The sequence below is a fragment of the Erpetoichthys calabaricus genome, chromosome 8 (genome assembly GCF_900747795.2).
Source record: "Erpetoichthys calabaricus chromosome 8, fErpCal1.3, whole genome shotgun sequence".
NCBI classification, from domain to species: Eukaryota; Metazoa; Chordata; class Cladistia; order Polypteriformes; family Polypteridae; genus Erpetoichthys; species Erpetoichthys calabaricus.
Window position 1 is genome coordinate 62,762,749 of NC_041401.2, and position 12,328 is coordinate 62,775,076.

The 12,328-nt window shown below is 39.7% G+C and overlaps 2 protein-coding genes across 2 annotated transcripts in view; both read left to right on the top strand.

Moving 5' to 3' along the window:
- LOC114655548 (multidrug and toxin extrusion protein 1-like) overlaps positions 1-12,328 on the top strand; it is a 276,585-nt gene that overhangs the window by 234,019 nt on the left and 30,238 nt on the right. The window lies entirely within an intron of this gene.
- Positions 1-12,328, top strand: part of LOC114656536 (multidrug and toxin extrusion protein 1-like) — a 90,915-nt gene that overhangs the window by 68,074 nt on the left and 10,513 nt on the right. The window contains exons 6-8 of the mRNA XM_028808179.2: positions 6,704-6,748; positions 11,576-11,673; positions 11,833-11,930. Coding sequence (XP_028664012.2) covers positions 6,704-6,748; positions 11,576-11,673; positions 11,833-11,930 — 241 coding nt within the window. The remainder of the gene's footprint in view (positions 1-6,703; positions 6,749-11,575; positions 11,674-11,832; positions 11,931-12,328) is intronic.

Sequence of the window (12,328 nt, forward strand, 5' to 3'; positions counted from 1 at the left end):
TGTTCTAGTGCTTCTCGATGACCGTCAGGGCTCTTCTCATACTATATTGCATTTGTTCACTGGGAAAACAAGAAAGAAAAGTTTTGTGAATAGGGAATAAAATTCTGAGTTGGCGTGCATTTGAATCCCTAATAACAAGTCCACCACCATAGTTTGCTGGCATGGTGGGGGAATGGAGAGGGTAAAAGTGGTTATGGGTGGTGGCACTTAAGAGGTGACCTAGATTTGGGCCCCCGCTTGCATTGCTGAAACGCCCAGATTCCTTCATTGTCATTTCGAGTAGGAGCAGGGTAAAACTCAGTTGGCCCAATGTACAAGTAGCAGGATGTGAGGCTGATGTTGCCAAGTCGTGTTGGCTCACGTTGCATCGGTCTCAGTTGCCCAAAGAGGTCTTTTCTAGCAGGCGAGCTTTCTGTTCCCTTAGGTGCTTCTGTCTAGCAAGGAGCTGCTCAATCTGTCTCGCGATGCTTTAGAGTTTGTCATCAATGTGCTACAGCTCACAGTCAGCCATCTTCTGTTTCTGCTTCCACTTCCTTCAGTTGACAAGAGATGACACACAGCACCCAGCCAACCACTGCCCAACCAGATTCTGTGTTTCACATATAATGGAGCAATTGTGAATGAAATTAGAAAACACAAGCAAGGTGTTTTCCCATCCTTAATTGCTGCACTGAACAGAAATAAATCAATCATTTTTAACCTCATTTTGCATCACAATAATATGCTTACTCAATTTAATCATTCCAAATAGGGAAATTGAATTAATTAATACCATACCCAGAAAACAAAGATCATGAAAAAATCGAGTGCGAGATTTCTTTGTGTTTCTAGATTTCTTGCTATTTAGTTTCCCTGAGTTTTCAGAATATTACAGCAGAGTTGGGGAAATCTCATTAAATTACTGTAGCAGTGGTGCAAGAAATATAAAAAAAGTCACACCTGTTACATTCCATCCTCTGGGATTTAAAATTGTTTTTATATTATATGACTCAGGGCTAGTTCTGTTGCTTCATTTTATTTTCATACCATTTGAGTAAACAATTAAATAGGGAACACCCACATAACAGCAAAATTTGCAAATAACAATAGTCCACAAGAACAGTTGGACACTCAAGAAAAACAATCTATTATTATTATTATTTATTTTCTCACCTAGAATACTGAATAGATAGGGGATATGATTAACCTGGCCAATATTATTAAAAATAAAAAGAAGTGCATCCTTTTCTTTAACCATCACTTTAAATTCAATGTCATTCCTGATCATAATCTATTCATCCATTATCAAGCCTACTTAATGAAATTCATATCCTAAGAGCCAGAGCATCTCCTGGTAGACTCAGACATGGGATGGGAACCAGCCCTGGAGAGCATTCCACTCCATGTATCACACACTCTTACACAGACCCAATTTGGATTTCCCCGTTAATCTCAACTGTACATCCTTGAAAATATGTTGGGACAGTCAATATGTACAAATAAAAACTCACGCAGACATTGGGAGAACATCCAAGCTCCAAACAGTGAATAAAACAGAATTGAACCCATAACTCTGAGCCTGTCAAGTAAGTGCTGTCCCCTAATTATAACCTAAACACACATATATAACCACATATATACTTCCTACCAAGATGATCATTTCCATTATAATTTCAAAATCCCATTCATCAAAAAAAAAACAAACACAGTGAATCTGCTAATAGCAATACATTTTAGAAAATGTGTTTGCTGTAAATAAATACTTGTCAGGAGGCAGCCCTGTGATGACCAATGAGGCAAAAAAATAAACACAAGTGGCACCATTACTTAAACTTTGTCAGGCCATTTAATGCTTAATCTTAAAGCCTCCTCCAGACTCAAAATGTGTCTTTAGCCATGAAGCAGTTTTACAATGCCACCTAATATTACTAATAGACCAAGCCAGGCATCACTCCTGGGGTCCGGGTCACCTCCAGTTTTGCTTTGATGATATCAGGCTAGGGCTCAGTTTAGAGACTCCTGGTATTTCTGCACCTCTTTGCCTTTAGTGGTTATTAAAGGACTTTGTCTCTCAGGCAGCCTCTTAGCTACCTATTTTGTACAAAAAGCAAAAAGCTCTTCTCCATTAAGTCAGGGCCAGCATACAGTCTCCTTGTGGTTCGCCTGAAGAATTATAGCTTTTTGCTAGTCATCCCCTAGCTTGCCCTTGAGTAAGCACCCTGGCCTCAACTTGCTCAGTCTGTAGCCACATGGTTTCATTTCTTAGCCAGAGGGTCTTAAACCCTTTAAGCATCCTTACCTTACTTGGTCAACTGTTTGGACGGATATCCACTGCCTGTTACCCTTCAAGGTTTAACAGTTTTCTCAAGATTTTTCCTGCTGCCATTACAGTCATCTCTCTCTATGTCTCCTGGAGTTATTTGACAATTGTCTCTCTTCTCCTGGTCTACGTATTTGCTTTAAATTTCTTTCACCATCTGCTTTTTCACCCACTACAAGCAGGTGTTCCGTTTCAGCCAGGATTCAAATTCTTGTTTGATATCTGTTTTGTTCAATTTTGACTCTTTTACTTATGTTAAAATTTTTATTTATTTTTTTCCTGCTTATCTATTTATCTTTTGTTATGTTTCATATGTTTTGTGGGAGAATCCCCAAGAGGTAGGACTGTCCTCTGCCCTATAATAGTGAGGGTTTCCCACAGTTCAGAGTGGCTCTTTTGAATGTATTAGGGAGTCTGTGAGTGTTTGTGTATCTCTGCTTATGCTGTTTTTTTTCTGGATTTTTGACATTGTCTTGGATTTCTGTATTGGGACATTGATAACATTTGGCCATGGAAAATTATATATATATGGCATTTACTTTCTGATATTTCACCCAAACTCCATATTGCCCAGGAGTGTGCTCAGTACAGCCGTGATGGCTTTGCCCCTTAATACCAAGAATTACATTAAGTGGGTTCAGAAGATAGATGGGTAGGCCTGCAGTGGTGGTGATTAAGCAAAAATATATTTTTATCCAGCATGAAACATAACTTCTCAATTGAATAACTAAATAAAGATTGGGTCTCACTAACAAGACAGAAGAGTAAATTTGAAATGATAAAATCATGGAAATAAACTTAAATTACAAGTATGTAAAACATACCACAATTTGGAGAACCCAACACTTTTAATCAAGGATAGAAAACTTTTCTGAAGGTGCTGTCACTTTCAGGATTCAAGAATATATTTTTGTATTTTGTGTTATTTGTATTTCTATTTATTTTTATCAGTGATTTAATGATCATAGCAAGTTTGTCAGGTGCTGTTGTGTGAAATGCTGCTGGCAAGTGAGTGTATTATCATGGTGGCCAGCTATTTAAGACAGCACACAGCTCTGAGACAACAGACAGGACTCCTTTCTGCTTTCCGCGGGAGTAGCTGCCCATAGGAAGGCTGCTGGCATTATGAAGAGGATGGAGGAAAGTTCTCGGGAGCCCCATACCTGGAAGAGTCAGAACTGTCGGAGAGCCAGTGGGGTCAGGCCTGTTGGGGATCGGAACTGGTGTGCTGAGGTGTCACCCGCTGCACAGCAGCACTCAGGTCCCAATTTGAGGTGGCCCATCTGGGTAGGCGTGTTGAACATCTTGTGTCTCAGGTATAATGATCATCTTACTCTGCTGTTACAGCAGCTTCGTAAACTCCACATTTCAGTGGCAGCACTCTCTGAATTGCACAGACCTTGGACTGACCAGTTCTCTGTAAGTGGATACACCTTTTATTGGTCTGGTTATTCAGATGGCTGTCATACTCTGGGGGTAGCTGTTGCTGTGGTGGATCAGCTCCTTCTGATGGTGTCCGATGTCACTCCTTTCAACGAGCGTATTATGAGACTCTGATTACGGCACTCTCTGTGTGCCTTGTCTGTTGTCTCAGTGTATGCTCCGGCCGTGATGTGTTATCTCTCAATGAGGAAGACATTTTATTCACAACTTTGCTCGGTGGTTGATGGGTGCCTGGCAGAGGTGACACTCTTCTGGTCATAATGGGTGTCTTCAATGCGACCACTGGCACTGACAGGGCTGGCTATGAGGATTGTGTCAGTCCCTATGGGTCTAGCAACCATTGTCAAAGTGGCTCCATGTACCTTGACTTTTTAAAAGGTCAGGGGCTGCCAATCGCTGGATCGTGCTTCCAATGCCCTGAGCTTTATTGTTGGACTTGGTGCCCTAATACTGGTGGGGCAGTGAAGGAGATTGATCACATCCTTGTGGGCAGATGCTGGAGGCCTTTACAATACTGCATGGTCTATAGAAGTGCCCAGTTTGTGAATTCTGACCACAGACTTGTTGTTGCCATTCTGAAGATCCAGCTTAGGTCCAGTAGGCTACTACCTTCTAGGAAAATGAGGCTAGACCTGGCCAGATTCCAAGATCAAGCTGTTTCCAACAAGTTTGCATGCAGTTTGTGTGAGGAATGTAGGAACTTAGTTGTAATTGCCAATCCTAATGTGTGGGAGACCTGAAGGTTGCTGAGGGTTGTGTTGATGTTATCAGTGTTCCTAGAATATCATTGACAGGAGTAGCAGCTCATGGCTTGATGTCAACTCCAGTCTGTACCAGGAACTGAGAAGGACAGCTGTGAGGGTACTGAGGGCAGATAAGGAAGTGTTTGTTAGAGGAACCTGTGAGCAAGTGACACACCTATCTGTGGTCTAGTTACCCACATCCTGCTTACAGAGGAATCGAAGCAGTATGCACATCCAAATCTGTTCCTTGGTGAGTTGGAATCAGGTCCTTACAGATGACTCTGCAGTTGTGACTTGCTGGGCTGGCTATTTGTTTAAAGCTGATCCTCTGGCTAGGATGTTGGATATCTCTGGGTCCATGGTTCTTGAGGCTGATCCTCCAATTAGCTGTGAACCACCTAATCTCACTGAGATTGTACAGATGGTGAACCAGCTGAGTATAGGGAAGGCTGCAGGGATCTACAGTATCTGGGGTGAACTTCTCCAGGCTGGTGGTAAGGCTGTCCTCTTGGCATTGCAAGCAATCTTTGCTTCCATTTGGGAGATGAGCATCATCCCAACTGACTGGAAAACTGGACTTATTGTCTCTATCTGGAAAGGGAAGGGAAGAGTGATTGCCTGGACTTGGCAACTACAGAGGGATAACACTGTTCTCGGTGCTGAGTAAGGCTCTTGCTAGGGTCATCCTCAATAGGATCCGTGATCACTTGCTATCCTACCAGCGACCGGAGCAGTCTGGATTTACACCTAAGAAGTCTACTATCGACTGTATTCTACCATTGAGGGTTCTCATGGAGTGCAAACGCAAATATTGGCAGAGTTTCATTGCAGCCTTTCTCGATTTTCATAAAGTGTTCTACTTAGTTGATCGAGCTGCCCTGTGGGATATCCTGAGACTTCAAGGAATTCCCTCAAAGTTGCTGGATATCATGGCCAGTCTGTATATATATAATTTATTTTTAATGCATATTTCCTAATGAATTTCCAATTGCGTGATAATAAAGTTCACTTTGGCATTCATTCTCTCCTTGACTTCCACAAAGAGCTTTATGTTAAAAAGTAAAAAACTGTAGCTGAACAAAATGCCCACTCAAAGAGCATGCATTCCACGCTGAGCTGTGCATGTCACCCTGCTTAGGTTTGTTATACTTACTACCAGTTGGCTTATCAAATGTGGACTTCTTGCTACCATGAAATCATGCTAAATGTCTTGTATAGCTGCTGGATTGCATTGACACAGTCATGATTGTACATGTACGTATTGTTCATGGCCCCAGACATAGTTTTGCCTTCAGTTGGCCTCTTGTGGAGCTGTGTGTGACATTCCATCATGGATGCTAATTTAGTTAACTTATAAATAGGACCTCTTTGATGGAATGTTGCACATTGCCTTCCATCTGGTTACCCTCCCTGACTGAATATGTTCCTCCTGTGGAGCCTTACCCATTGTCCATTCAGGTTTATCTCACTCATTTAGATAGGAGATCACATTTAGGATTTCGTCTTGCAGAGGGACTGTATACTGTGTCTTATTAAATGTTAAACTAGCCGTTCCCCTCAGCTCCGCCCGCATAGTAGTGAAAAAGGACAAACTTTAAAGATCAATAAACAAACAGGTATCACTAGCTAAGCAGAAGCAAGGTACACTGCAAAGTGCAGAGGTAGAGCAGCTCGAACGCAGGCTGGCATGTGAGTGAGGAAGGCCCGGCCCAGCTCTCTACTCCTGACGTCACTCTTCCCCCTCCCCTCGGCCTACAGCCTCTGTCTTGGATTAGTGTGAATATATCGCCCCAGCAAGCGAACTATGATTCTTAGCACAATGAGAGAAGTTGCAAAATCAACTGGAATGTTCAAGCAAATTATAGAAAAAAATCCGATCTAAATCTGTTAAGTAGTTCTCTTGTGAAAAGCAGACAGACAGACAGACAGACAGAAAGAAGTTGGATTTTATATATATACAGGATATAGAGAGATTTCAGATTTTTTGCTTCCATCTGCAGCAGATACCAATACAGAGTGCTAAGTTACCTTTTTCACAATGCCAGGGTTAGACATGAGGCTTGTAGGGTCCTTTCGGTCAAGTAGTCCTTTCTAGTCCTTTTACACTTCTTTTCTTAAACAGTAATTTTTGATTTTGCAGGATTAGCAGAACAAGCAGTGTCTTCCCTTTAAATCATCATGTTCTATTTCAATGTTATCCATTTCTTTTATTTTGCAGGCAGTTTTCCTTTACCAGTTGCAAGGAAGGTATCTACAGAATCAGGTATGACAAGGGTGGCCACAAAAATTCAATGGGCACTGCCAGCTGGCTGGCCTTTATTCACAAGTTTAGATGGGAGAACACTGAGTGTCCAGGGTAGATGTGCTTCACCAGCCTGTGAAGGGCTCATAACTGAACAGCCTCAGCATAAGGGCAGAAATAGAAAAATATAACTTTTTTTGTTTATCATTTGTATTTTACTGCTTTAATTTTTTGCTTGAATGCTTTATTACTTTTTACTTTTGATGATTTTTATGTCTGTATATTGTTACATTCTTTTGTCTTTCATTACACTGTTGAATTTCAGAATGTATTTTACATTTTCTAGTTACTTTCATGTTTTGCATTTTAATTGTGCCATTTTTCATATGTCTATATTTATCTATTTTATATTTTATTTTTATTTTGTTTTTATTTCCTTTTCATTTTAGGATTTTTCTTTTTTTTTTTTGCACTTTTTGTGTTTTCTCCTTAGCTGTTTTTCTCATACATATATTTGCTTGCTTTTACATTTTTTGCTATTAGTGTTCAGCAGCACTGCAGGGATAGGTAAGTAGGTTCCCACTAAGCCAACCAGGAGGATAAGAAAGTCTAACACAAGTGAAAATCATGCACAAGAAACCCTCAGGTTTCCATAATTGAATGTCTCCAAGCCTCATTGAACCCTGACATCCTGCTCAAGAAAATCATATGCAGGAAACGAGACAAGACACACTAGTGGCAGAGGCAAATGTCACCTCTGAAAGGGCTTCCAAATAATGTCAGTTAGACAAACACAGGCTCTCGCTTTGCTCTTGGCGCACCACCCCCAAGATACCACAATGTCATAGTCATTTTTTAATAATTTCATGTCCTCAATAAATCAGTAAGCTACCATTATAGAGGTTTCTGAGGTCAAGAAATTTGGTGATTTCATTTATTTTTATTCTGATACTTTTTTATTAACATTTCCTTTTTTAATTATTTTTGTTCTGATACTTTTTTATGAACATTTCTTTTTTAAATTTTTTTTGTATAAATGCCACCATTGTTGCTGTGTAGTTACTAGGCTGTGTGATGCCTGGTTTCATAGCAGTTGGCATACTTGTCCTTGAACCAGGGACATTGATATTCATGAAACCAAGATGGACTGGGTAATAGGGACACATAACACAGCAAGGGTAGGTTTAAAGTGTGCAGCACTTTTATTTTCAATCAAAGTGTTTAAAATAAATTGCAGTGCTTCTTGTAAATCTACTATATAATAAAACATCAAGGTCTGTGTGTCCAGTTCGGCTGAGAAATCTGACTGATCAGTATGACGTTGATGTGATCAGTTTGGTTTTGGTGACATGATGGAAAGAGGACGTGAGAGTGTGATAATCACAAGGATAATCACAAGAATAAAGTCATCTGATGTACATTGAGAGCGTCACCTTCAAAGACAACAAGTATAAAACCGGACAGGAGTTTTGAAAGGTGTCTCAGACATAATGATGAGTCTGAGAAGCATGCTGTATGGGAATGTGCTCAAGAGAGTGAGAGTAAAGAGATATTAGTAAAGGCATAAGATACATGCTGACAGTGTCACCATCAAAGACTGAAAATATAAAACTGGATAGGAGGTGAGAAAGGCGCCTTAAAAATAATATGACTCTGAGAAGTAAGCTTTCCAGAAACGCACTCGAGAGAGTGAGTGCCATTGAAGAGACGTTCTCACACACAGGTTAATACAGAGGAAAAGCACTGAAGGTACATGTAAAGCAAGAAATAGCAAATACAGTATTTTTAAATTATTCTATTAACCTGTCTTTGACAGATACTATGGCTAGTAAATAAAGAAATAATCCAATGAAGAGGTTAAAATGCAAGGTTAAAAACATAGGATCTGTTCATTTAAATCCCTCCTGAGGCTCTGTGTTTCCTCTAAAAGTGACATCTCGTGTGCCCACTTCTTACAGTCTCTTCAGTGAGAGGAGACACCCTCCAACATGCGTAGTCAACCCTTTTATTGGACTCGTGTTCACACCACCATCCTTTCTCCTGCTGCCATCCCTTGGTGTCTGTGGGAATCTCTCAATGTGATTGGCTGCTCCTGCCATTCTGGACCCTCAGCAGGTGTGACACTACCAAAGAGTGCCTGGCTCCTCTCTATACCATATACGTCTGTGGATGCAGCATCTTAATTCTGATGTGGAACAGCTGACCTAATTAGCGATCAGCTCACCTCCACACCGAACATCCTGCGGCTGCACCTATGGCACCCAAGACGCATTGACCCCTAAACGTGCTTTACCCAAGGCTGTTGCTATGCTTAATGATCAAGAGGTGCACATCATGTGATCTCATAATTTGATCTCTTGGCTTTGTCTGCTTTTGGTTTCCTGACTTTGATTCTTGTCTCTCATATTGGTTAACAAAGAGCACTCAGATTCCTTGCTCCAGACTCTCTTATTATGTCCTTTTTGTGCTTCACGTTTTGACTCAAACTATTAAATTTCTTACTGGCTTTGACCTTAGCTTGCTTTTCTGACTTCATCTCCTGAGCCTTAATTTCAAACCATCGATGACTGTTTCTTTCTGAGTGGTCATTACACACAGGGTACATCGTCATTAGCTTTTTACAACTGTACAAAGCACATTTAGTATAGATCGACTCCCATGAACGCTCACATGTCTGTGGAAACACAGCTAGTCTACTATTCAGTGGCCTGGATGGAATCCTCATTGCTTCTTCTGATTCTAAGGTTAACCTGTAAGACAGAGTCTTCATTTTAATACTCTGATACAGTCTTTATCTGGAAAGCTGAAGAGTGGGATCCCTTGGTATTTGAAACACACCCTATTCTCTCCATTTTACAAAATCAGATCAACCACCCCAGTGTCAAACTATTGGAAAATGATGTTCTTAATGTATAATTCATGACTAGCCTAAAAATCTAATAAGAAAAGATTTCAGTGCTCAGTTTCACATCAGTCAGGCTTTTCCTCTCAAATATGAATCTCCAGAGGTCTCTTTCATCTCCCATTCGAGTGTTGAAGTCTCCCAATTTTTACTGTAGACTCAGTAGCTGGTGCCCTTTTGAGTTTTTAATCCAGTGCAGCTGAAAAGGCCAACTATTTTGAATAGTTGTTTAGTTCATAAATGCAACCAATAGTTAAAATGTTTCCTCTTTGCTTTTGTAAGTCCTATGGATACAATATTATCATTCATTGGGACAAACAGCAGCTATAGAGCACAAGGCAGGCTGGAGGTTTGTGACTAAGTCCATACCACCCCAGGGCTCCTTCTGTTAGACAACTCCAGAGTTAGATGGAGAGATCACCCCATCTGAGATAACCACTACTCCGAGGCCTGCCACCGGGAGTAGCTGCCATTATCCTGGTTCGATGTGAGGTCCTCTCAAAATTAATTGGAAATATCGTGAGGTATTTGTTTATGGACTGTTCTTTTTCATGTTAGAAAAAATTGTCATTTGTGAGTGTCCTGCCTCAGAAGAGCCAGAGGAACCAAGAGATACATGTCAAAGCAAACTAAAAAAAATAAAGATAGAAACCAAAGCCCAGACAAGAGGCAAGAAGTGAAGTCAAAATACTAGCAAGAAGTTAAAAACCAAGAAAAGACACAAAGAAAAGAACAGCAATTTGAGCTTTTTTAAGGCATTGTATCTGCAGATCAGATAAAGAAATGAGCTCCTAGATGAACTTTTGTCCCGTTGCACCAATGAACCAGAGGTTGTAGGTCATACGATGGACCCAAAACTTGGCAGTGAAGACAGTAAAATATATCAATTTTAATTAGAAATGAACACAGCCCTAAAAATTAAACGTGATCATGACAATAAGCCTCTCAGGAATACATATCTCCAGGAACACTGTGGTCGGTGGTGTGTGCTGGACAAAGCTGTGTCACAAGCTAACTGGCCATGAAGGGGGAGATCTTCCTGTAGTGCAAAAGTAGACGAGATGGCTTGAAATCCCAGAATTAGACCTTTGTGTCCTTACATTGGTGTCTCAGGGTCGACAGATTGAGAGGGGGTGGAGGCATCCACCTTATGCTGCTATTTGCCAGTTATAACCACATCGCTCTAAGGATAAGCCTCCCCTGACCATGCCAAGGTCACATTCCTAGGATGAGAACTCTTAAAGCTGTTCTTTGTCTGCACCCTCCCTTTAGACCAATCTGCTACTGTGATTATGAACTCGGCGAGGTGGAGCTTATTTGCCTCAAAGGTCCTTAGAAATGATATCTACAGAGATCAGTATTGCATTATTTCATTTTAATATGAATATTTATTTATTTTCATCCTGTTGAGTTGCTTCCTTGATTTTGGGTTTCTTGTTAAACGTACATTCTGCATATTGAACTTTGTTTTTGTTTCATTTTTTGCATTTTGTTGTGTTACTTGGTTTTTCTGCTTTTCATTTATGTATTGTTGCAAAAAAAAAGTTTTTTGCATATGTGCATGTTTTGTTTGCTTCAATTTTTGTATCTTTTATGGATTTCCTTTTCTTATACATTTTTGTTTTAGAATTGTGAAATCATTTTGTTCTTTTCTTTTCCTGACACTTTTTGTTTCATTTTAAAGATTTCAATATGCATTTATGTATAAAAATGTTTTTAATTCTTTATTGTTTCATGTTTAAGAGCAGATTTTTGCATTTCTTATATAAATTTTTTTTTGCCCTTGATTGTATTTTGGATATACTCTGGTTTATACTTTTTCTATTTTGTTTTTGTGATTTGTAATGCATTTTAGAACCAGAATGTGTACAGCCATTCTTATATTCGTGAAAACACAACATCCATATACATATTCAGTAATGTTGATATCATTTCATTTCTTTTAGGGCATTATTTGGCCTCAAGTTATTACTGGTGCAGCAGGAAATATTGTTAATGCTTTAATAAATTACATCTTTCTCTTTGTGCTGAATTTGGGCGTTGCGTAAGTCTCTATCATTAAAATCTTGAAATTATTACTCATTAATGGAGTGGGCTAAGTGATAATTTTAATAAATATACAGATGTATAAATTCATACAGTATCAAAGTAATCAGGTTCATGCCAATTCAAACCACGTTCTATGCCTTGGTGTTTCTTGCAGGGGTTCTGCTTGGGCCAACACCATTTCACAATTCTCTCTTGCTGTTTTTCTCTACTCTTACATCAGATGGAAGAAATTACACGTAGAGACTTGGTCAGGTAAGCATCTCAGAGAGTTTGTCATGTTTTCTCAATGCTCTGTCTATAAACTATGGCATTATTGCCCCAGTCCTTTTAGTCCCATGTGTTCCCAAAGTATAAAGTATAGAAAGAGAAGTAAATGGGCTGCTGATTCCCATGAAGGACTGAATTCTTTTGCAATAAGATTTTTACTGAATTTAAATAAGAGTCATCAACCATGAAAATCACTATAAATCAAACATTACAAACAGGAAAATAGTTAGAGAATTAAAATAACCACCCACCCCACCAGTCTGTAAAAGAGGTCCTGTGAGGATTAAAATCTTTAATATGTGTGCTAACTGGTAACAGAAGCTCAGCAGACAAAAAAATCCCCAGAAAGTATAGCAGACAGACAAATTAAGAAACAAGACCGG